Source organism: Cryptomeria japonica, chromosome 7, assembly GCF_030272615.1.
Source record: "Cryptomeria japonica chromosome 7, Sugi_1.0, whole genome shotgun sequence".
NCBI lineage: Eukaryota > Viridiplantae > Streptophyta > Pinopsida > Cupressales > Cupressaceae > Cryptomeria > Cryptomeria japonica.
In genome coordinates, this window is record NC_081411.1 from 847,593,548 (window position 1) to 847,620,100 (window position 26,553).

The 26,553-nt window shown below is 39.4% G+C and overlaps 1 protein-coding gene across 1 annotated transcript in view; it reads right to left on the minus strand.

Moving 5' to 3' along the window:
• Nucleotides 1–5,506: 5,506 nt before the first annotated feature.
• The window catches only part of LOC131074850 (probable beta-1,3-galactosyltransferase 12), an 89,181-nt gene continuing 68,134 nt past the window's right edge, over nt 5,507–26,553 (minus strand). Inside the window, exons 6-7 of the mRNA XM_059209021.1 lie at nt 7,668–7,720; nt 5,507–5,604 (exon numbers count right to left, since the gene is read on the minus strand). Coding sequence (XP_059065004.1) covers nt 5,507–5,604; nt 7,668–7,720 — 151 coding nt within the window. The remainder of the gene's footprint in view (nt 5,605–7,667; nt 7,721–26,553) is intronic.

A 26,553-nucleotide genomic window follows, 5' to 3' on the forward strand; every position in this document is an offset into this window, starting at 1 on the left:
ATTAAAAATTCACAATCGCAGAAACCCTACCATTCCGCTTCAAAATTGCGAGGTAAATTTCAAACTTAGGGAAGTGTCATTCCTTTTTTGTGAATTGCGAGCTGTGCATTTTTTTTCCAAAAAACGCAAGGCATAGGAAGGGGCATTTCAAATTTCCCAAGGAAACCAACCCTGCAGGCCAGGTTTGTGCAGATTGACACCATATTTGCCAAGTAAGCTTTCTTTGTCTCCCTTGGAATCATTTAAAATGCATGCAAGACTGGTTAGATGTGTTTATGCAAAATTGATTAAAATGATTAAATCCCGTAGACCGCATCTTTTCCCATTTGAAAGGCGTCAAGCAAAGCAGTTAAAATCAGAGTCTGTCTAAAAAGTTAATCAAGAATGCAAATTTCAGACTTAAGGAATTTTGAACCTCATCCATTTTTTTTGAAAAACTGAACTTAAAGGCTAACTGCAAATTTAGTGACGACCATTAAACGCCTAAGTCCTTGAACCGCAGCCGAATAGTAAATTTTTAATCAAAGAGCTTAATAATATTTCATGTCCAAATTAATCAAGCTATTTTGCTGAAGTATCATGCTTTCTTCAAATTCGGTTTTCCATTGATCCTTATGCGCTAACGTATCCCTTTTAGCTAACCTGTTTTGTTTCCTTCATCTCGTCTCGTAATCCGCATCTAGTTGTTCAGAATAGATGCCTAAATCTGCGGTAGAGTCCTCAAAGACACCTGGTGCAACTGAAACATCCCGAGCTTCTAAATCAGACATCGCTCACAAAGGCGAGAAGATGAAATACCAGTACCAGAGAGGAGGACTGAGGGTGTCAAAGGTCCAAAGCATATGGGAAAACATAGGCGATACTAACCTGGGCCACATAGACATTCAGGACTTTCGAGACCGGGTATATTCCCCTAATGCCTATGGCAGGCCTAGGCGGATGATGGAAAGTGGTATCGCCCAGGCAGCATGATTTCCTCCATCAATGCAGAATTATGAACTTGTAGTTGAGGTTGCCCGACATTATCAGCCAAGGACCAGATTAGTAGTTTTGGAGAATATGGTCCTAGCTGACTTCACACCTAAGGCCATTGGCGACGCATTCGACATCCCCTTCCCGGATAACCCCATTGCGACAACCATAGATGAAGCACAAGTTGCATATGACACGAACCCTGCTAAATGCAGGACATTGATAAATGAGGAATGGTACAAGGAGAGAAGGCCTCCGAGTATTAGAATTGGGAAAAAGACCCCCAGAAGTGACTTTCACAATGAGCATGGAGATATGGTCACCTTGCTCAGCCGGGTTATGGGACTCCCCCAATCTAACTTTTTTGAAGAGTGGATGTTCTATTTTACAGAGCAGGTCTTTGCCGGGAAATCCAAGTTCGACTGGGCTCAGATCATCAATGACAATATCCATACCCAGTTGGTCGAACTTGAAGAGAAAAAACACTTCACCATGACCTCTTACCTAGTTTATATATTCGCCCGACACCAACCACTGTCAGGGTTGATCAAGAAGGGTGAAATCGGGAACGAGCCCAATCAGGTAAAGGTGTATGACTGCTATCCGCAACTACATTATCATGACATAGCTCAGAGGGAAAAGAACAACCCTGCTTATGCTATTGGTCAGTATGAGCGTGTCAATGACACCTTCACAATGCGCCTAGTCAAGTTGATGTAGGGGGGATTACACATAAGGCTCTCAGAGCAAGCTACCATTTTGGTACAAAGGTACGATGCCTGGTTTATTCAGTTCCCTAGGTTCTCCTATATCCAGATAGTCGGCTTTGAAGGAGCTCCTTTCTGACTTCCACGCTATCCAACCAACAAAATAATTCTTCTGGAAGTTGCAAGGCAAGCACGTCCGGCGAACAGTTTACTCAAAGACAAAAAGCAGTCCGGATTCACCTTCCCTATGATTTTGGGTAACCTCGATGTCCATTTAAAGAATTAGGTAAAGATGTACGACTGCTATCCGCAACTACATTATCATGACATAGCTCAAAGGGAAAAGAACAACCCTGCTTATGCTATTGGTCAGTATGAGCGTATTAATTACGCCTTCACAATGCGCCTAGTCAGGCTGATGCAGGGGGGATTACACATAAGGCAGAACAAGCTACCATTTTGGTACAAAGGTACGGCGTCTGGTTTATTCAGTTCCCTAGGTTCTCCTATATTTGGATAGTCAGCTTTGAAGGAGCTCCTTTCCGACTTCCACACTATCCAACTGACAAAATAATTCTTCTGGAAGTTGCAAGGCAAGCACGTCCGGCGAACAGTTTACTCAGAGACAAGAAGCAGTCCGGATTCACCTTCCCTATGATTTTGGGTAACCTCGATGTCCATTTAAAGAATCCAGCACATGCCGACGAGTCACTTGCTGACTTAGCCTCTTATGGCCTACAAGAACATTTCCCAAGGAAATGTTTTGATCATGACAATTTGGCAAAGAGAGCCTACGGCAGGCGCTACAGAGCAAAGGAATCAATTGAAGACTATTGGAAGAATTGTTCTGATGACTATGAGGTCCGACGGCATGAATATTCAAGGTTAAGTGTGCAGAAAATGCGACTTTATGAATACCATCGGGTCCCGGATCAGGTAACAGATTCTGGAAATTGCTTGCAAGTTCGAGAGTTTGAGGCAGTAAGACATCTCTTACCGGGCATTGATTGGTCACAGGATCCAATCACTGACTTTGAGGCAGTTATGGCAGCCCCGTGTAGGTACACAGATCATTGGCTACACCAAAAGATTGAGCGGCTAACTCATGAAGGAGTTCAGTTCACCTACCATATGATGGGTAGTATTGATTTTCAGTCCTCGAAAGATGAGGGAACCTCAAGTGCACCAAAGGAGGAGGTTGAGAAGCCCGAAAAAAGGAAGAAGGCCAAAGCTAGCAGAGGGACTCGGATGTCTAAAAGGACAAGAAGGGAGAAGTTCCCTATTAGAAGACCAGAGGTCACTTCATCATCAAAGGACCCCAATTTCGATGATGATGTAGTTGAACTTGATTATATACCTGCTCCACCCTCCCAGAGCGATGTTGATGCATTCGACGCTGATAATCCTCCAGCACAAGACAAGCTAAATACAGAGGTGAAGATCATTGATTTTGGCGAACCTGAAAATCAGATTGAGGAAGGAGAAATTCCGTCCAATTAAGGGGCTAATGTACATGAACTCACCCAAGGGAGTCGCCACGAGTTGCAACTGCATAGTACCGACAAAGATGACACCACCGTTGAAGGAGAACGAAGGGCGGATGAGACCCACAAGCCCGACAGAACTGAGGAGCAACCATCACATGGGGATACCCGACAGTTGTTCAGTGAGGTAGGGGAGAACTCAGCTGTAAGCAAAGGACTGGACACTTCCTCCACTTCTCCTATAACAGATCAGTTACAGATATGCAATGAACCAGCTGAAAGCATTAAAGAGCAGAGTGGGAATTCGACCATAGCATCCGGGCAGACCATAACTCAAGACTGGTTAGTTGCTCGTGCACAGCGGAAGGCAGCCACCAAGCCACCTATCGACTAGGAAGACATTTTCTCTCGCATAGGGGAAACAAAGTCCAAAGGGAAGAAAAAGCCTAAGACCTACTCCCGAATAACCAAGGATGAGCAGAGGAACCGCACCATCCATATCGCCACCCCGCCTGTCGATAAGCCGGCAGATCCAATTGTGTTGGCCGCTTATAGCATTACAACCGTCTCGATAGGACGAGCCACCAAAGAGCAGGAAAGGGAGGAGTTCAAGGACTCCGTGCAAAACATGCTCAGGCAACTCGACAAGATAACTGTTGAGAGAAACATATACCGAGTTCGTGCTAAGCAGGCCGAGGGGTACGTTGATCACTTGCTGAGACCGTTGCATCATGCCCCCGAATCCCATGTTCCCCCATCAGCATTGGTGCAAAGGGGTACAACAGGGTTCGAAGGAGTACGGGATACTGCCAAGGCTGTCAAAGAATGGATTCGAGACATTAAAGAAAGGGGAGAAGTGATCATTGAGGATGTAAAAGAAATGGCCCACCACCGAGAGACCATTTTGGTCAAATTATTCGTGGTAAAGCGGGAATGCCTCAGGGCTCATGAGGTCGCTAATACAAATCTTCCTCTCATGAGGGCTCTTTTCTGGACCCATGCACAGATTCCTACATTGTCCGCCATCCTAGATCCATATGACATCAGCATGAAGAATGACACAAAGGCCACCATTAACAAAGAGCAAGAGACATGTAAGGAAATTTTGAGGGACATGAGAGACCTTGGTGGCCGAATTCTCTAATCAATGGTTTTGGGCTAGAAAAATAGTTTGTCTGATGACCAAGTGCAGCCGGACTGGGAGGATAGATTAAGGATGGATAAGGTCACCTACTCCACGGAGGACCTGGAGTTTGCCAGCGAGTTATATTCGGACATTTTGTGTTTTGAAGCTCATCGATCCGACTGGAAAGATGGTTTAAAGCATGTAGATCGTCATTTAGAGGGCATGCAATATAAGATACGTCATCCTCCTATGCCTCAGTTCATGGTGTTGTTCCAGCTATGCATCAGATTTCAAGAGTATGTTCGGGCAGAACGTGCGGCAGGTTGAGACCTCTGGAAAGAATATTTGAATGTCGAGGATGAATTTCTAGAAAAGGGGTTTACAACAGAAAAAGAAAAAGTGCCTTCATAAAGTGCATATTTCTTTTAAAATCTAAAAAGGCACTTTTGGCCATAAAGTTCGTGTTTAACTGCCAAGTCAGCTGTAAATTTTGAGCTCGTGCATGTGCACTTTTTGAGCTGTTGTTGGTAGTTATTAATTGCCTTTTTTAGGTAGTTATTGTTCCTCCTTGGGTGGTTGTTGATATTTACCTCCTATTTATGGGCATGGGTACTTTGTTGTACAGATGAATCTAGGCCAATTGTTTTGTTTAAATCTTGGCCATTCATCTAATTTTGAAAATCTATTTAAAAGAGCTGGTTTTCCCTTTTTTTGGTAAGTCTAAGATTGTTGCTGAAGCTTTGGCGAAATTTATGCAGAATTAATGAAAATTAAAGTTGTTTCATTTCTTTGTGAGTGCATGTCTCCTTCTTCACCATTTAATATTCTTGTTATGTATTTTGTTTTCAGATAGTATTTTTAGGATAAACATTTGATAGAAGCCTTGGTGTTCATACCATTAAGGACTGGTTGATTGCCACTCCCCCTACATGGTTAGTCTGAACCCATTTATATGCTCAGTTCAGTTGTTAAACATCAAGTGAATGAATGTCAAATTCTGCATTTATGTTTAGTAGCATGAAAATTCAGTTCCCCTTGAAGATTGCACTAGATTTTACAGCATTGTGCCTTTTTAGCTGATAATGTTAAATCTGGTTTTTTGGAGGTTTCTATCTGTTTTCCTGAACATGTTATCTTAGATAATTAATCAGATTTTCTCTATCTCTTTTCCCCTTTCCTCTTTTTCCTTTTTTTTTTACTAAGAAAAAACCCTACAGTCAAGCTGAGCTAGTATCAATCCAACTGAAATCAACTGATATAGGATTGTTAAACTTTAGGGAACTCACTCGAAGTCGTTCATCTAACCTTAAGTCCCCTTTGTGTTTCCAGCAAAACACATCAAACCACTAAGTTATCCTGCAGTCAAGACCTAACAACCGAAACATTGAGGTAATCCCCATTGATCAATTAAAAACAGCACTAGGGATTTCCTTATTTCAAGAGAGGATAGGATTCTTAGTATTCTATTCTGCGTTGGCTGGATGGAACCATAGTAATGCGATTTCAGACACGTCAACACCTCCCCAAGTGACTAGTCGCCTTGATCACCTTCATTCTTCATCAAATTTAGTACTTTTACTTGATCAAACATGATGTTGCACTTATCTATATCAGGTTGTGGATTTGGGTAACCTAAGGATAACCTCTTCCTTGGTTGTGGATTTTGGCAAGTGAAGGATAAATCTGATCAAGTTCATAGATTTTGGCAAGTGAAGGATAAATTTCATCATTACTCATTCTTGCCAACTCCAACACTTAGTATATTATTTCACCATCATGTCGAACTTCATTCTCCAAGCAAGGATCAAGTTAGTTCATCGTTTCTTCTCTCTTAATGGATCAACCTTACCAACTTTCATGCTTGAGGCATGGATTTTAGCAAGTCAAGGATAATCTCAAGTCATGAATTGATCGTCTTCATTCACTATCAAAATTTCTTCATTCAATTTGCTTCAGGCATCTTCACTATCATTCACCAGGGCATTAGGTTAGCATCGCTCTCCCTCATCATTGCTTTCAAAGCTCTTCAAGCATTGGATTTCCACAAGTCGTCGATTTTGGCAACTTGTTGACGTGTATTTTGTACACAATCATACACAGAATAAAATACCCAAAGGCATCTTATCCTCTCTTGAGAAAATAGTCTCTAACTGCTGAAGATTCGCATAAAGGATCATTTAGGTAGACTCCAAGGTTCATTTAGTGGGGTCTCCACGTGTGGATAAGCTCTTCGTGGTGTGATGTGATTTGCTGGAATCACAAGGGGACTTACATTGAACTTCCGATCTGCTTTGCTGGACACAGGCTCTTACTAACTTAGATTAAAAAAATGGAAAAAGGATAAGGGCGAAGAGAGGATCTAATCCTAATACTAAGAATGTAGGAGCAATGATTTGATTTTTGATGAAACTCTAACTAGGTCTTGTTTTGACATCAATGGAACATCTACACAAGGCTAGTGCGATCTTCTAAGGAAGCTTTATGATGTTCAAATCATCACCGCAGGCATAGATACCATCCAAGTTGATGCATATCAATGAAGAAGCGACAAATTGAAATTGAGCTTGAGCTGAACGATTCCAGTTGACTACACAAGGCAAGTCTGCAATCAACAAACTGCTAGTAGTATGGATATACGAATTCCATCATCAATTAATCACATTTCCTCCATTCATCTAATCATCTACCATCTAAGATTGAAGACTTCAACAAGAAACCATGCAAATTGCAAGAAAACGACATATTTCACCATTACTTCAATGAAAATGGAGTTTGTTTACAATCAATGGCAACAATTTCTTGCCTTGTCCTCCTATTCTACTCTCTAACTACTTACTACTTTCAACTATTTACAACTCTCTCTAATCATCCTTTACAAATGAAATGTTTGGGCTTATATAGTGCCCACAATACAATTTGATGGCTTAGATCAATTCAAGATCAATGGCCAAGATTTTACAATGAAAACCCTAATTAGGGTTTGTTACAACCATTACATAACATTTAATGTTTGACCAATGATAAAATTGTATTGCTTGGACACATGTCCCTTTTAGAAAAATTGACCAATGGATAGCCAGGGTAGGTACATCGGAGTTTGTGCCACCTTCCATGAGTTAAGTACATTGAATCTGGACATGCTGAGATGGACTTCACTGATTGGAGAAGTGATGACTAGGACGCCACCTCATTTGACACTTGTAACTTGGTAGATATTCAACTTGATGTTGTTGAGAAGCTTGCTTTAAATAATCCATCTAGAACTATTTACTTCTTCAACGAGCCCTTTGTTCTAACTCCTTGTGTCCTTGATGTGCAGGAAGATGATGTACCTCGCCTTGGAATGCTGGATTGAAAAAGGTCGCCCATGTCCTGGCGAAGACCGTCCTGGATCCGGCTTGATTTTCCTTGAAGAGACCTCCATTTGATGCCTACACAATATTTCAAAATTAGTAACATGATTTTGCAATAAAAATTAGAGAGCAAATTTTAGGAAACTTAATGATAAGTCCTTTATTAATCATTTCCTAAAAAACGACTAAGCTAAGGCAAAACAAAATTCCAAAATTCAAAATTAAGGAAATGACGATCAACGTTCAAAATCAAAACAATAAATCCATATCGTCATACCTCTTTGAGAGCTTTACTCTAAAATGCAAAATAAAGGAATTCACCTAGGCAAAATTTGAAATTCGATAGTCTTGATGTGATCTTCAAAAGAACGTTCCTCTTATCAACTTCGCCACCCTTCAAGTCTTGGACGTGATCTCCTCTTCAAGTTAGCAATTTCGCCATCTTTGATATGTCCTTGACGTGATCTCCAATGCCTTGGACAAGTTCGCACTTCCCTTTTGAGATCGCATGAAAAATGATAATGTGAAAATAATGATTCTCACCTCCCTTTATAGCGCTCATCTCACAATTACCACCTTAGGCCGACTTGATAATTAATAAGGCAAATTTAAAATAAACTTAAAAGGCCGACCTTCAGAAACAAATAAATACCAAGCGCTCCTTTTGATTTTTAATGATTAATTAATAATTAATTAAATGCCTTTATCATTTAAATTGACAAATTCGATTTTTACAAGGCAAAATAATTAATTAACATTAAGCGCAATATTTAAATGCTATTTTTAATAAAATATCGATTTTGTTAGCATTTAAATAAATTAAAAAAATGTGTTTTAAGCGCCAAATGAAAAAGTGAGAAGATACGTACCTCATCGCCCTGGTCCCTAACTGAGGGACAGGAGCGATCCATCAATTTGATCATAATTCTTGCATTTTTTACGTCCAAGGTCTTCATTTCTACGTTGAATTTGCCATTTTCCTTGGGATCTTCGAACTTGATTGACTTATCCTTGCGATTGAATGTCCTTTTGTGGTGATATCGCCCTGGTCCCTTGGAGAGGGACAGGAGCGATCTCCATTGTTTCTCCTTGATCTTGCATCTTTGAACTTCAATCTTCATTGTGGGGGACAAACAACGTTATTCCTTCATTCCTTTCTCATTTCACTTGAATTTTACAAGGCGCTTTGATGTTTAGAAGATCATCGCCCTAGTCCCTTGGAGAGGGACAGGAGCGATCCTGAAGCTCTAGCCAAAACGTGTCATCTTTCATCCTTGGTTCCTTGTTCATTGCCTCTTAAAGGACGTCCTTGACCTTAGCTATCCTTGCATTGTCTTGATTTTGTCGGAACATGAGTGTTTTAGTAAAAATCGCCTTGGTCCTTGTCCAAAGGACAGGAGCGATATAGACTCCTTAGCTTGATTAATAACATTTGGACGTTAAAAACCCTTGAATATCACTTTAAAAAGATGTCTTGAACCTCATGTGACCTTGAAAAAACTTTGACTCAACGTAATTTTGCATGAATTGATCAATACACTCAATATCGCTCTAGTCCCTTCCTGACGGACAGGAGCGAAGTTCAACATTGTGAGCTTGTTCTTGTTTTTATCAACTTGCAATTATCTTCAATGCGTGTAATGACGTCCTTTCGATCCTCTTGGTAGCTTAACACTTGCTTGTCTTTTGAAATCGATGCCTTAATGGAAATATCGCTCTGGTCCCTTCCTGAGGGACAGGAGCGATCCTGTGTCTTAGAGTGCAAATCCCTTCAATGTGACGACCTTGATGCTTGCGTTCGATTGAAAATGCCTTGAAACGTCCTTTGCCTCCTTGTTCATTGTCTTGGAAGGTCCTGAACTTGGAGGAACGGCATCATACTTATCATATCGCCCTGGTCCCTTGGAGAGGGACAGGAGCGATCTTGCTCTTGTAGGCTCCATCTCACTTTGTCATCTTCGAAAATTATATTCAACGGATTCGCAATGCCTCCTTTCATTCCTTCGAACATAAAATTTGCTTGATCTTTGCCCAGATAGTACCTTATGAAGAATTTCGCTCTGGTCCTTCAGTGAGGGACAGGAGCGAATTTGACCCTCTAGGCAAAACTTCATCATTTCATTGTTTTTGATCAAGTCTGGATGTTCTATCATGCTCATTTCGTCCTTCACCATGCCTTTGATGTCTCGATTCGTCTAAACAAGGTCAGGAATGGCTCAACTAAGCATTTTCGCTCTGGACCCTTGGTGAGGGACACGAGCGATTCGCCTTGGTCCCTTGGAGAGGGACAGGAGCGCATTTCGCTCTGGACCCTTGGAGAAGGACACGAGCGAAATTTGACTTTTCGCACTCTCGATTAGGACAATTTTAATGGAATATAACATTTAAGTATAAGAAAGAAGAAAGTTATATTCCATATATACTTTCAGGATGTTTGAGAGTGGTTTCAGACCTCCAGGAGTTATATTGCAAAATCTAGTTTTTGGAGGTTTTTTCAGTTTCCAGACTTAGTCAAATTTCAGGGTCAGGACATTCCAGACTTAGCCAAATTTCAGGATCAGGACCTCACTCAAGCCGGACTTGCTATCCTATGAATCTCCCCGACAGCGCTTCAAGTTATATTCATTTGACAAAATGTACCTCTTTGGACCTTCTCACATCGTCAAGACGTTAAAATCTTGCAAGGACAAAGCAAAATTGGATTTGTAGCTCCGGTCCTTCACTGAGGGACAGGAGCGATTTTTCCCCTGGAGGCATTTCTGTGCTCATGAAAATCTTCAATTTATATTCAATGGAAAGATCTCGCCTTTCTCCATCACTTCCAATTCGTAATTCATCTTGACCCTGCAGGAATAGTAAAATATTTGAAAACGAGCTCCCGTCCTTCACTGAGGGACAGGAGCGTTTTTGCTCCTACAGGCCAAAATATCATGATTTTACACATTTTATCACTTCACAAGGCGAAAACAAATCATTTGAAATGCCTAGGATCAAAAATCAAAAATGTCAAAATTTGGTCAAAAATATTCAATTGGACAAAAATTCACATTTCATCTTCAACACTTAGACAAATTTAAGCTCTGCATTCAAAATTCCAATTGAAAATAGACCATTCTGGCGAATTCATTTCATTCAAAATTTGCATTCTAGAAAAGGAAATTCAAAAAGCTCCCAAAACTGACTGGATTTTGGTCCGAAAAGACGATAATTAAAACCCTAAGGCTTGACCCTAAATCCAGACAACTAACAAACTAACAAAACCCTAAAAAAGCAAAGCGAAAACGAGCAAAACGAGCAAAAAAAACATGGGTTCCCATTTGCAATGGGGCGATGTGTGAAAACGTCACAACAGGGAGGAATCCTTCTTGAAAACTGAGTCACATTTCCTCATCGTGATGACTATACTCATGTGAGTAAAGGAAGCTAATGAACTCATCATGATGTTTTACCACAATGGCTACACCCATAAGTGGAAGGGTAAGATATCACCTCTTTGTGATATCAACCATCATGGCTTCTCCATGGATGGTGTAAGAATAGATGTCACCTCACCGTGATATCAACCATCGTGGCTTATCCATAGATATCACCTCACGTGATATCCACCATTATGGCTTAAATAAAGATATCTCCTCACGTAATATCCACCATTATGTCTTATCCATAGATATTACTACATGGCATGTCCACGGATTTCACGTTGCATGAAATCTACCATGAATATCTCTTTATGTAATATCCACCATTATGGCTTGTCCACGGATATCACGTCTCATGATATCCACCATTATGGCATATTCAAGGATATTACTTCATGGCATGTCCACGGATATTACGTCACATAATATCCACCATGAATATCTCTTTATGTAACATCCACCATCATGGCTTATCCACGGATATCACGTCTCATGATATCCACCATTATGGTATATCCATAGATATTACTTCTAGAGATATAAACCACTATGACATATCCATAGATATCAAGTCCCATGATATCCATCATAATGGTATGATCAATCAATATCATAAGATCGTCACCTTACGATAATGATCAGATGTACAAGTGTTCACTATCAAGCACTGAACCAATGTTGTCATGGAGTCACACACATGACACTAATCATGAACCATATCAGATTAATAAGATTGCATAATAAGAGTTTACACTTTAAACATCTTAGAGAATACATTAGTACTATTTAAAACAGATCGATGTTGTTGAGACTCAATCTCAGCTAAGGTACATTTTCTACCATACCAAGCTTACCTCGAAAGTACGCAAACTTTATTTTGGAGAGAGGCTTGGTGAGAATGTTTGTTGTTTGCTCATCAGTACTAATGTATCTTAACTGAATAGCATTCATTCCCACCACGTCTCTAACATAGTGATACTCGATCTTCACATGCTTCATTCTATCATGACACACAGGATTAACAGAAGGCTTTAACACAACTTTGGTATCAGAGCAGGTTCCTGAAGAGCCATTGCCATAGTTAGTGCATCCCCTCTATCTTGAGGAGGAAATTGAGCTTAAAGTGAAAAGATGTGACAAGGGATAGAGATCATTTTAAGATTGAGTAGAGAGAGATTCTTGGTTACAGGTTATAATTGAGGACAATGCCAAGAATAATGAGAAGGAAGTTCAGGCCACTTCCTTCTAGCTAGACTTTGATGATTCTCTTCATAGAGGTGACATGTCTATCTTCAGCCTTGGAAACTCTGCAGATTTGTATCTATCTATGGCAACTGAAATATGAGATCAACCTTCATTGGATGAAAGGACCAAACTGATCAAATAAGTCTTCTCCCAACTACCACATTTATTTGATAGTATATGGTGCATTGCTTATGATCATGTTATTTGTCTATTGTATGTATTGGACTAATGGTTGCCTTCCTGTTCATGATACTAGAACTGCCCATGTGTAAGGTTGAGTTCTGTAGCCCTTAGCTATGATTACATACAATTTAAGACATCTAATTGATCATTAACAATTTTTGAGATATGTTTAACAGCAGATTATTACAAGTGTATGTGCAAGTGCATGTGTGATTGCAGGGGACACTTGAAAACCTTAGTAGTTAAGGCTTGATTGTTGTTATACTACTGTTGACGTGTATTTTGTACACTATCAAACATAGAATAAAATACCCAAGGGCACCTTATCCTCTCTTGAGTAAAGCCTCTGATTGCTGAAGATATCGCGGAAAAGGATCAATCAGGATGACTCCAAGGTTCTTGTATGTAGGGTCTCTACGTGTGGATAAGCTCTCTGTGGTATGATGTGATTTGCTGGAATCACAAGGGCACTTACATTTGATGCCTGAACTTCTGATCTGCTTTGAATATTGCTGGAACACAGGATTTTCACTAGCTTGGACTTGAAAAAAAGGAAAAAAGAGGAGGGTGAGGAAAGAATCTAATCCTAATACTAAGGAATGTAGGAGCAATGATTGATCTTTGATGAAATTCTAACTAGGTCTTGTTTTGACATCGCAGGACCATCTCCACAAGGCTAGTGCGATCTTCGAAGGAAAGCTTTGTGATGTTCAAATTATCACTGCAGGCATAGACACCATCAGGTTGATGCATATCGATGAAGAAGCGACAACTGAAGTTAAGCTTAAGCTGAATGATTCCAGTTGACTACACAAGGCAAGTCTGCAATCAACAAACTGCTAGTAGTATGGATATACGAATTTCACCATCAATCAAGCACATTTCTTCCACTCATCTAATAACATGAAATCAAATACGAGAAGTATAAAGAACATGCAAATTGTCGAATCGACCCATAAATTTCACCATTTCTTCAATGAAGTTTTACAAGTCTTTTACAACAACATCTTGGCAACAATCTTTGCCTTCTCTCTCTACTCTACTCTAATTGCTATTCTATCAACTAGCTAACTACTCTCTTTCTATCTTCTAACTGCTTCCAACTATATTCTATCTATTCTAACTCCTAATGCCTTTACAAAATGAAATGCCAGGGCATATATAATGCCCTCAATACAATTCGATGGCTTAGATCAATTTGAGATCAATGGCCAAGATTCAACAATGAAAACCCTAATTAGGGTTTGTTACAACCATTAAATAACATTTAATGCTTGACCAATGATAAAATTGTATTGCTTGGACACATGTCCTCTCTGAAAAATTCGACCAATGGATAGCCAGGGTAAGTACATCAGAGTTTGTGCCACCTTCCATGAGTCAGGTACATTGAATCTGGACATGATGAGGTGGACCACACTGACTGGAGAAGTGATGACTAGGATGCCACCTCGTCTGACACTTGTAACTTGGTAAATATTCAACTTGATGTTGTTGAGAAGCTAGCTTTAATTAATTCATCTGGAACTATTTGCTTCTTCAACGAACCCTTGTTCTGACTTCTTGTGTCCTTGATTTGCAGGATGATGATGTACCTCGCCTTGGAACGCTGGATTTGAAGAGGTCGTCCTTGTTGATGTTTGATCGAAGAAAGCCATCCTTGTCGATGCTAGACCAGAGGAGGTCGCCCTCTTGATACCTACACAACATTTCAAAATTAGTAATATATCTTGAAATCTAAAAATTAAACTTTAAAAGGAAGATTCAAGATTTTAATTAGGAAACTTCATGATAAATCTTGAGTTATCATTTCCTAATTAATCATGCAATACTTAGACTTTTCTAAAAAAATGTCTAAAAAAAAATCAAACCTTGAATAAGGGTGTCAAGATGATTTTGCCATACCTCCTCTTGAGAATTAACTCTAAGAAATGATGTAAAAATAGATGAATTTTGGCTAGGCGAAATGTAGATCAAAGATCTCCCTTGGATAAAATGCACCTCCTTTAGCTTGGAAAAGAACTCCACCTTAAGTCTTCAACAATCTAGAAATTTGCCTTCAAATACCTTCAAAACATCTGGAATTTATCCTCCAATCTAGCAAGAAATACGCCTCTCCAATAGCCTTCAAGATGAATTTCGCCTTCCTTAGTCTCCACACTTGGTAGAAATTCGCTCCACACAAGCTAGATTTCGCACCTCCTTCCTTGCTTCTCCAAATCGCACTTGAAACAATGAATGAATGATTTGAATAATGAAAAACACACCCCAAATATATAGAGCGCTCACCATTTCACCTCCCCATAGGCCGACTTGGCAAAATAGGCCAAAAAATAAATAAATTTGCAAAAACAAGAGGCCGACCTAATAAAATAGATTAAAATAATACCTCAAAGCGCTCCATTTTCAATTTTAATTTAATAAAAATTAATTTTAAATGCCTTTATAATTAAAATTTCGATTTTTCTAGGCTCAAAATTAATTATTAAATACCATGCGCTTTTATTAAATGCCAAAAATATTTCAAAGTTTTATCGAATCTGGCACTTAATGTAATTTGAAGGATATTTGGCACCCAATCATGAAAAATAATGGCTATTAACAAGATCGCTCTGGTCCCTTGGTGAGGGACAGGAGCGATCTCATTCTAGACCTCACACTTCTTGTTTTTTCACGTTCAAAATCTCTTCCTGGACATCCAAAATGGGATTCTCATTCGTAACTTTGAGTTCGATCTATCCAATTTTTGGAATGAATGCTCCTTAGAACCATTTTCGCCCTGGTCCCTTGGAGAGGGACAGGAGCTATTTTGCAAATCCAAGCTTATCCGTCCTTTGTTAGCCTTCCAAATTATATTCAATGGATAAATCATGTTTTCCTTGGTCTCTTCAAATCATAAAATTGTCTTGATCCTACAAGAACAGTGCAAATTTGAAATTCAAGCTCCAGTCCTTCAGTGAGGGACGGGAGCACTTTTGCAATTACAAGCCAATTCGTCCTTTGCTAGCTTCGAAAATTATCTTCAACGGATCGATTGTGTCTTCCTCCACCCACCTCAAACGCGAAACTTGCTTTCCTTTTGCCAAAAACTTGCCTTGAGGTAAAATCGCTCTGGTCCCTTGGAGAGGGACAGGAGCGCCCTTTGAAAATAGCCCTGGTCCCTTGGTGAGGGACAGGAGCGAACTTGTCATTTAGGTTGATTTTCTCCTTTGTGGCCCACTTAAATTATATTCAACGGACAGAGCACACTCCCCTTGGCCTTTTCCAATCGTAAAATCACTTAAGTCTTGTGAGGATAATGCAAATTTGGGATTCAAGCTCCGGTCCTTCAGTGAGGGACAGGAGCGAATTTTGCTCTCTAGGCCAAATCGTTACAATTTTCATCAAAAAATGTCTTGGCTAAGGAAGATATCATCTTACTTCATGCTATGAATAAAAGTTAATGTCCAAAAAAGGTCTAAAATTGTGCATATAAAGAAAAGCGCTCTGGTCCTTCAGTGAGGGACAAGAGCGAATTTGACCTTCTAGGCAAAAACTTCATCATTTCATTGTTTTTGATCAAGTCTGGATGCTCTATCATGCTCATTTCGTCCTTCACCATGCTTTTGATGTCTCAATTTAACCAAACAAGGCCAGGAATGGCTCAAATAAGTATTTTCGCCCTGGTCCCTTGGTGAGGGACAGGAGCGCTTTGCCTTGGTCCCTTGGAGAGGGACAGGAGCGAAATTCGCTCTGGATCCTCAGTGAAGGACAGGAGTGAAATTTGACTTTTTGAACTCTCTATCAGGACAATTTCTTTCTTATACTTTAAGTTATATTCCATATATACTTTCAGGATGTTTGAGAGTGGTTTCAGACCTCCAGGAGTTATATTGCAAAATCTAGTTTTTTGAGGTTTTTCAGTTTCCAGACTTAGTCAAATTTCAGGATCAGGACATTCCAGACTTAGCCAAATTTCAAGATCAGGACATTCCAAACTTAGCCAAATTTCAGGATCAGGACATTCCAAACTTAGCCAAATTTCAAGATCAGGACATCACTCAAGCCGGACTTGCTATCCTATTGATCTCCCCGACAGCACTCAAAATGCAAAAGCCAACTGACAAAACCCTAAAAGACCTAGAAAACAAACCCTAAAAAGCAAATAAACAAGGGTCCCCATTTGCAATGGGGCGATGTGTGAAAACGTCACAACAACTACTTGCAAGGGTTGCAAGTTTATCCAAAGCCAACTGGAGCTTGGATAATGAGATAAGTTTTTTTTCTTGGTTATTATCTCTTGAGTATTACTTTTATTTGCTTTTAGTCAGCCTCTTATCACTATTCCTATATGTACTATAAAAGTTGCTCTTGTTCTTTTCTTTGGCCCTCGAGGATGGGTTTTGCAGAAAAAGAAGAATTTACATTAGGAATGTTGTTGAGGCATCTGTACAGGTAATGGCAGCTTCGAGGATTACAAAGCAAAGTCGAGACAAGAGGGCTCCCCTGGTAAGAGGGAGCGAACTTCTAAGGGTATGCTTCTGTGACAAAGGGAGTAGCTAGAGGTTCTGCTTCAATTGACTTTCGAGGATCTTGGTTATATTTGTTCAGAGGGAGTGGACCATGTCGAGATGGTTTCTCTAGTGATCAGCAGTCGGAGGACTCTATGATTCATGGATGGAGTCCCATGTGTGTAGGCTGGAAGGTTTTATGCTGTCACCTAGGTCGTGATATTCCTGGATAGATGGATACTTGGTGAACTTGGGATTCACCAAGAGTGATACACTGTCATTCTTCAAAACGTTGTGAATTCTTCAGCACTATCGTGCTGTATGCAAGCAACTCAAGAAAGCATTGGTGGTACATCCTACAGCAGTTCAATTTTCATCTCCTTCAATCTAAAGTGACTGGATCCATCTATAAGCTTCAAGGATTGAAGCAATTCACATTGGTCTTTGTGTCATTGCATGAACATCTTGCTATTCATATCCGATATATATATATATATATATATTGGAGATATAATTTGCATGCTCAGGGGAGACGATAATAGTATATCATCTATGGTTGGGAGGGCAACAATAATGTGAATCATTGCCCGTGGTTAATCGAGCACACCCCATGGTTACTGTGCATGGTCATCTTCTTGTGTTCCTAGTATTGTAAGAAAATCAACAACTTTTGAGGAGAAAAGTAAATTAAAAGAGAAATAAAATGAAGTATTACTTTTGAAAAGGAAAAGTATTATAAAAGGAGGAAAAAGTGCAATGAGGATTCATTCTTAAGTTGTTATTTTCAAAGAAACTTTTTCTTGAGAGCTTGAGAGCTTTAGCTTGCAGGTTCAGTAAACCCTAGGATGGAAACCCTAGAGGATTTGGCTATTTGGACGGAAACCCAGATCAGCCCACTTGGTGAATTCATCTCAGGATTCACAGTTGCACATCATTGATCAGTTTTCATGGAGATTCAATGATCTTTCTTGCAGATTTTCAGAGGGTTTGTTATTTTATGTATGGAGGCATTCCGAGTATGTCTTACCTAATGGCATTAGGCATTTTCTGATTTGTAACAGCAGAATGTGTTTGTAAACATCAATAAATTTCTATATCAAAAGAATTCCATTGGCTTATTTAGATTCTCCATATTTCACTAGTTGATTTCCTTGAAAATCTACATTGTTCATCTTGCATGTCACAAGATTACATTATGACGTGACAAAACATGAGCAAAAACGAAAACCCATATCAAATTTGAAGCAATATTCCAGTCTGGGATATTTCAGTGGTATCAAAGCTGGTGATCTTGCCAGCCTGTTGGGATTTCAGCATTGCCTGTAAATTTGGTGAATACCTGGATCTTGAATGTCAATTTTGGCGACTACCCAGATCTTGCATGTCAGTTTGGCGACTACCCAGATAGTTGCATGTTAGTTTTGAGTGTTGCATGTTGCTTCTAATCAATTGCATGTCAAAATTTATAGTTGCATGTTGCTTCTAGTCAGCTGCATGTCAGAATCTATGGTCGCATGTTACCAATAATCCATTGCATGTTAGTTTGATTTGATTCTATGCACTCTAGGGAGTCAGGATCGCACAGATATAACACAAGGAGTAGGTTGGAGCAACAACAAGAAGCTGAAATTAACCTAGCTGAAGCAAAGATGGGTGAAAGAAGAAATGAAAGCCCACCAAGGGACTTGAATAATCAATTGAATAACTTTCTGACAGCTCTTGCATAACAGCAGCGGCAAATGATGCAACAGTTCGAGGATCGTATGATCACAGCTATGGGACAAATGAGAATGAATCGTTCCCGATCGAGAAGATCTAGTAGTGTACCTAGTAGAGGCAATGTTGGACATGAAAATCAAGACAGTGCAGCTTCTAATGTTGTCAGGACAGCAGTCACACAGTCTGACATACCTCTTCGCCCTACTTTTCTATTTTCTACCTAGACAAACTGAAGAAGAGGCACATGAGACTTGTGGCAGCTATGGTAATGCTGCTGAAAGGGAGGAAGCTAATTCTGATTTGGTTATGCATAATAACAACGCTACATTAATTTTCCAAGAACCGTTACTTGAACATGCATCTACAAATGTGGATGTTGTGACTAATAAGGATGACAAAATAGTAGCCATGGGTACTGTTGTGACGTATTCACACATCGCCCCATTGAAATGGGGACCCCCTACTTTTTGCTTTCTAGGGTTAGTTTAGTTTGCTTGGTTGCCTGGTCTTGGCTATTAGTCTTTGCATTGAAGGGTCGCTAGGGGGTTCATTAGGATAGCAGGCTCTGCTTGAGTTGAGGTGGGTCAGTATGTGGTCCAGGTCAGGGTCTCTTTGAAAGCCTTCTCTAGGTTAGGCCTTTGCTCTTGTTTCTAGGTTATGTCTTTGAATTAAGGGAGTGAATGAAGGTTTGTGAGTGAGTATCATCAAGGATTTTCCCTCTGAGGGTTGGAGATTGGTCCAGTTGATGAATGATGAAGCTCTAGGAATTGATTGGTATAAAATTGACCTATTTTGCCCTTGGAAATGCCTAATGACCAAGCCTAGACTTTGAAATTTGGAAATAAACTTGAGTTCACCTTTGGAGACGCCTTGGATAAGCTTAGGCATGGGAATTTGGGAAAAAGGTCAAGATTTAAGCCTAAAAGACAAATTTCGCTCCTGACCCTTCCAAAGGGTCCAGAGCAAAATTCCTGGATAGGTCCTGTCCTTCCAGGGGTACCTAGGCGAAATGGTTAAAATGCACTTTTCATCCAGCTTTTTAGCTAGGAACTCCTTTAAGGTGGTCTGTTAGCATGTCTTGAGGTAAGAGCAATGTGATTGAGGGAGAAGTTTGAATGCTTGAGTGATATCTAAGGCAAATTCCTCAATTTCGCTCCTAACCCTTCCAAAGGGTCTAGAGCGAATTTCCTAATATCTCCCTTCCTGGTCCTAATTTGCATCAAAAAACCTTGTCCTTATGACGTATGAATAGAGAATTGATGTGTGAAACAGAGTGAAGTGAGGAAAAGTGAGGAATTTGTGCAAAAAACAAAATTTCGCTCCTGACCCTTCCAAAGGGTCTAGAGCGAAATTCCCCAAAAAGACTTACTTCTTCACTAAGGACATTGAATGGTCGTCATGCATGGCAGAGAAAAGGATCAAAGATCAATTCTAAAGCAAAGATGAGTGAAAAAGGATGAGAATTGAGCCTAATTGAGCAATTTCGCTCCTAACCCTTCCAAAGGGTCCAGAACGAATTTCTCCATGAAGCATTATACCTTGCTCCAACCTACAAACTAACTCATTCCCAAGCATTTCTTCAAGGCAAAAGGCTTGTTTTTTGATGATTAAAGGATGAGAAATGAAGTTTTGTGAAGGAAGATCAAGTAAAATGCAAATTTCACTCCTGACCCTTCCAAAGGGTCTAGAGCGAAATTCCTAGCAAGACTCTTTATTTTGCCTAAGGACCTTGTTTTAAGCTAAATACATGGCGAATTGACTTGATTATGGTAAGAGGAGATTTGATAAGTCAATTTTAAGGCAAAGAAAGGAGAAAAGAAGTGTGAAATGAGCCTAAGAAAGAATTTCGCTCCTGACCCTTCCAAAGGGTCCAGAGCGAAATTTCTTAAAATACTATTTTCCTCCTTATTCAAGCCAAGGTCTTTGTTTCTAGGACATGGTGGAGAGAGGATGGATATATACTTGCCTTAGGAACTGAACGGAAGTAAAAGCAATGATGGATCTGAGGGTAAAAGACAAATTTCGCTCCTGACCCTTCCAAAGGGTCTAGAGTGAATTTTTATAGAATCCTCCCTTTGCTTCAAATTTGAACTAAATTTTGTGCCTCGAAGCCTTGGTTAGGATATCATCATGCCTTGGAAGCAATTGAGGGGTGAAAAGGTGGAAGAATTAGGCCTAAAATTTAAATTTCGCTCCTGACCCTTCCAAAGGGTCCAGAGCGAAATTTCCTACAACCTCTTTTTGCTCCTTATTGAGACCAAGATCTTGATTTCTTTAAGGCATGGTTTGGAAAGAATTGATATGTACTTGCCCTTGAAAGGTGATTTAAGGCAATGAAGTGATAGAATTGAAGCTAAATCACCAATTTCACTCCTGAGCCTTCCAAAGGGTCCAGAGCGAAATTCCTTATAGGTCCTGTCCTTGGCCAAGGTCCAAAGCGAAATTTCTTAAAACACTATTTTGCTCCTTGTTTGAAGCCTAGATTTTGTCCCTATGGCGTAAAATTGATGTATTCTTGCCTTAAGATTAGATTTGAGGCAAAGAAATTATGAAAATTGAGCTAAAATGCAAATTTCGATCCTAACCGTTCCAAAGGGTCCAGAGCGAAATTCCTAGGAGATCTAAAGTTTTGACTAAGTCCCCTTGAGCAAAACCCATTCCTAAACAATTTTGGAGGCGAATGATTTGATCTTGGTAAGGTAAGGTTGAAAATGAGGTCTAATTGAGCAACTTTGTCCAATTTCGCTCCTGACCCTTCCAAAGGGTCCAGAGTGAATTTCACTATAGGGCCTGTCCCTGGAGGGGATCTTGAATGAATTTCATTCTAATGCCTTCTTGTTGATGATTTAAGGTGAGAAATATCATGTTAGAACAAATATATCATGTATACTTAATCATCCTTTGTTTGTTTTGCAGATTAATAAAATCAAGATGGAGGAGGATCAGGCTAGGACAAGGAAGACCTATTCAAGTTCCATCATCATCAAGGACACTTCAAATGCATGGAGGAGGACTCAAGGTGCTTCTAGAGCGTTGGAAGACTTCTAGTGTTCAAGGAGTTGCAAGCTATCCTCAAGATCTTCATTTTACATGGAAAAATCACAGGATGACAAAGAAGAAGGATCTTACAAGCACTTCAAGGCGAAGTATGCTACCAGAGGAGGAGTGACTTGACCGTGAAGAGGCCTCATCAAACACATGGGAGTCAAGGAGGTACATCTTTCATCGCATCAAAGATAGAGGAGGATCAACCAAGGCACAAATGCCAGACAAGGTGGCATCCCAGTTACTATTCCTCCAATCAGATAGCTCCACCTCAGCATGTCCAAATTCAATGTACCTGAATCACCAGTGATGGCACAAACTTCGAGGCACCTACCCCGATTTCCTATTGGCTCACAAATATTGAATTTAATTATTTCATTGGCTAAAGGAGTTTGTTGTAACAAACCCTAACTAGGGTTTTCTATCTTGTAATCTTAGCCATCCATTGTAAATCAATCAGAGCCATTGAAATGTAAAGAGCTCTCTATATAAGGCTCAGGCTCTTCATTTGTAAAGGTCAATAGTTAGAGATTAGTTAATAGTTAATAGCTAAGAATTGGTAGCTAGAATAGTGAATAGAATAGCAATTAGAATAGAGTAGGAGGAGAAGGCAAGAAATTGTTGCCTAAATTGTAAATGAACTCCATTTTCATTCAAGTTATGGTGAAATATGTCGTTTCTTTGCAATATGCATGGTCTCTTGTTGAATCTTCATTTTAGATGATAAATAATTAGATTGAATGAAGGAAGTTATTGAATACACTCGCGTGGAATCTGCCTAGTCCAAACCACTAGCCTCTTACTGATTGTAAGTGCGCCTTGCATGGTCAACTGGCATTGAATGAGCTTAATCTCGAGTCATTACGCGTCTATTGTTCATGCATTAACTTGAATGATGATCAATGTTTGACAATGATGACTTGAACATATTCAGAACTACCCTAAAAGATCACACTGAGCTGTTGTTGAATTGTTCAGTTTGATGGTGAGACCTAGCCCAGTAGGACTCCACCTAGTCATTCATCCATCTTCTTGCATTCTAGATCCTAGATTAAATTCTTCAAACCCTGTATCTTTTGCCATTTCTTTATCTTCCAGCTAGCAAATAGGATTCAAGTTCCAGCAAATTAAACGCTCAGGCAATCAAATGTAAGTCCCCTCGTGATTCCAGCAAAATCACATCACACCAATAGAGCTTATCAACACGTACAGACCCTACATATAAGAACCTTGGAGTTATTTCGATTGATCCTCAGGCAAATCTTCAGCATTCGAATAACTTTGTTCAAGAGAGGATAAGATACTTAAGGTATTTTATTTTGTGTTCGCATGTGCATGAAAAACACATCAACAGGTACAAATTCAGATTTAAGCAATGTTGAAAGAGACATTGTTCATACATATGAAGGTTTTGTGGATCAAAGACTTCTAGCACAACATGAATTGAATGATCAATCTATGGTTGAGGAAAAATATGTGGAAGAGTGTGTGGAAAAGAACATTATTTCAGATTAGAAAGACCTAACCCATCACGAAGAACTCAAGGAATCCACCTATGTTTCAGCATCACGCCATCATGACTCTTGGGTGGGGCATAATGCTTCAAAAGAGGAATTTGGTGAAGAAGAGGTCAAGGAGGTAGCTGATTTTGAAAGGCATGACTTTGAATGCAAATCAGGAAAACAATTCTCTAAGGCAGCCACACCTGTGGGGCAACTTTCACATGAAGATGCAAATTTCAGTCATGAAATAGGTGCTACAACTTTAGGATCAATCAACAATGAGGTGCATAAGAAGGAGCTCATAGATGTAAGTTGCTTGAAAGGTATGACTGCCCTCAGTAAGTTTGATATTCCTTGTTTTGTACACATGATTACATTGGAGGAATACTTGTTAAGATCACATGAGGCATATTGTTTTAGAGAGCTGATTATAGAGACTAAGAGATTGCCTAATAGGAAGATCTTACAATTTGATAATGTTTGGTTTGTTTTGCATATTACACCATGGAATTGGTTGGTAATGAAAAACAGATCAGCTTTAGCAGCTAGGAATTTATGTTATTGCAGCAGGAGACACCTCATAGACCAGCACTCATGGAGGAACAATCTCCCCTCAGAAAAGATACAAGAAAGAGCAATGAAGACACCTTGGAAAGGTTTTGGTTTTTTGAGTTGGGACAGCAATCTTGTGATGTCACATGTGCACAAATCCAACAAGGATAGTGGTGATAAGAAGTGTAGCATGATAGACATTCATGAGTGGATAGATAAGTATGAGGTAAAGGTTGAAACCTCAATTTGCCAACAATCTGATTTTTTACCAGCAGTTGAAGAAGGGCATAAATCAATTTGTGATGTTGACAATTTCATTGAGGTGTATCATGATTTTATGGGTGATATGTTTAGTGGATCAACCATTCATGCTTTGACTTTGGGTATTAATGGAGACAACTACAATACAACTATGGAATTGTCACCTATTTCATATGCTTATGCAGTTGTTTATTGGTTGGGTTGTGACATAATTTTCATGGATTCATCGTTGACACGTGGCTGTCCTACATGGTTTTACATTGCATTTTCAGATTTATCTGGGTCTACATCAATTTTTGGGTTGGACTGGAGTTTATGAAGACAGTTCACTTGATAGGTAAGGTGTATGAGATGGGTTTCTTTCTCATGCATGGGTATGCAGACATCATTGCCTTCACTTTAGTTGCTGGTCTGATTTATAACAGCAGCCTTGAGGTGGAAAGTCTGACAGCTCTTGAGAGGAGTTCTCAATTTGTCACACACCTTGGGGCAGCCGCCTATGATAGCATCCATGAAGGCAAACTTGGAAGATACAAAATAAAGGTGAGTTTCATGTTGATGATCAGCCATCTCCCATCTTTACATTGTTACATTCATCTTGTTGTTATGCAAGAACATGCGATAAGAATTGAAGAACCACATTGCATACAAAGTTTGACATTATGCCTTTGTTATATAACAATATCATTCCTTGATCACACTTGGAGAGTATATGTGGTAAATGAAGAAGACCTCATGAGCATGTAGAGGACAGTAGCACTTCATGTTCGAACCTTTGGGTTTTGAGTTACATCACAAGGATAGAGGGTTGTTCTACGTTTCTAAGCATGGAATTTTCAGCCATAGTTCATTGGGTTAGAGTTCAAACAATGGTGATAGATGGTTGTTTCACACTACTGATCACAAAGGCTTCAAATTGGTTCTTTAGGACAACAACTGGTTGGAGGATTTGGAAATATTGGGATCATTCTTCCTTTGTTGGAGGTTGGTATAGTGCTGAGATTCCATCATCCTTTGTCATTAGAGGTGCTTGCAGCATCCATTTGAGTGGGATTTCCAGCAGCATGTGTTTGTAAACAGCAATAAATTACCATATCAAAAGAATTTCATTGGCTTATTTAGATTCTCTATATTTCACTGGTTGATTTCTAGTCTCCGGTATTGATTCACGTGCAAGATAGAAGAACCGGTACACGGTAATTCAGGAAGAACTAAGTTATTTTGGTGTAGCGTGTGGTGTGGAATCTTTGAGATGATTTCGGTGATTGGTTTTGAGTTCGAGGTGATTGAGCTGACATGTGTGAAGCTTATTATCAATTTGTTTTGATCCACATATGAATTTGTAATCGGATTGAGCCGACTTGTTGTTACATGTTTCATGTTGCGTGTTATGTGGTTTCTTTTAAGCCAACATGGAGATTGATTTAATTTATTGGTGCGGATATATAAGACCAATTCATTTGAGCATTTTGGTATGTGGTGTGATGAGATGTGAGTGTGTAAAGATTGTATGAGCGATTGTGCGAAGTTTTGTGTGTGTGATTGAAGGTTTTTGTGCTCCGGTATATGATAGAGCAGCAAAACAGAGTAGAGAGACTAAACAGAGGAAGAAGACCTTTTGCACTTAACCCGAACTGCAATTTGGCATTTGTAGATGCTACTCTCCAGTTAAGACATTCTTGTTATCATTTGTAATCTTTGTAAGCTAGTGAGCCTGTAATGTCCCCATTTGGCCTGGAGTTGTTTGTGTTTGAATTTTGGAGAAATAAGTGAAAAATATTTAATTTAATATTATATAAGTTCTCTTTATATATCTTTAAAAAGATATGACTTTATATTTTATTCAATTAATAAAGTGACTAAATAAAAATAAAATAATTAAAAAGTTACTTTAAGTAAAAATAATAATATTAAAATATTATTTCTAGAAGCTTTTGGAGATGGACTGAAAAAGTATAAAAGAAGATCTAGTCAAACTTCTAAGCATATTTGCATTTTTGAGAGTTTGTGGAACCAAAGGTTTCTGCAGATCATTTCAGTCTTTGGGAACGAAAACTCCCATTGATAGCATAACTAAGGGAGTGAAAGATCTTTTGAAGGGTTGCATTTGTGGAGGTGATACTTTAGTCATCTCATAGAGCTAACTGGTTGGCCAAGGGCCAAATTTTCTAAGGATTATTTGGAAGATCATTGAAGACATTTTTGGCATTGGGAGTCTTCATCAGTTGTGTTGCATAAGTGCTGGTTACACCTTACAACTCGCTGAGTTTTATCTCAGTCATATTCAGATTTCGCCATGATTGTGGGAGAGCCACGTTTTTTTATCATAGGGCCCATTTGATGCTTTGATTACACCTACAAGTTGGAGCGCTTTTCTTGAGAGGACAGGGCGATGTTATTTGGTGCTTAAGGAAGCACGTGGGGTTGCCATTTATTTGTTTTGGATCTGAATTACATCAGGACAAGGACGGCTGGAGGTAGTGTTCAATTTGAGC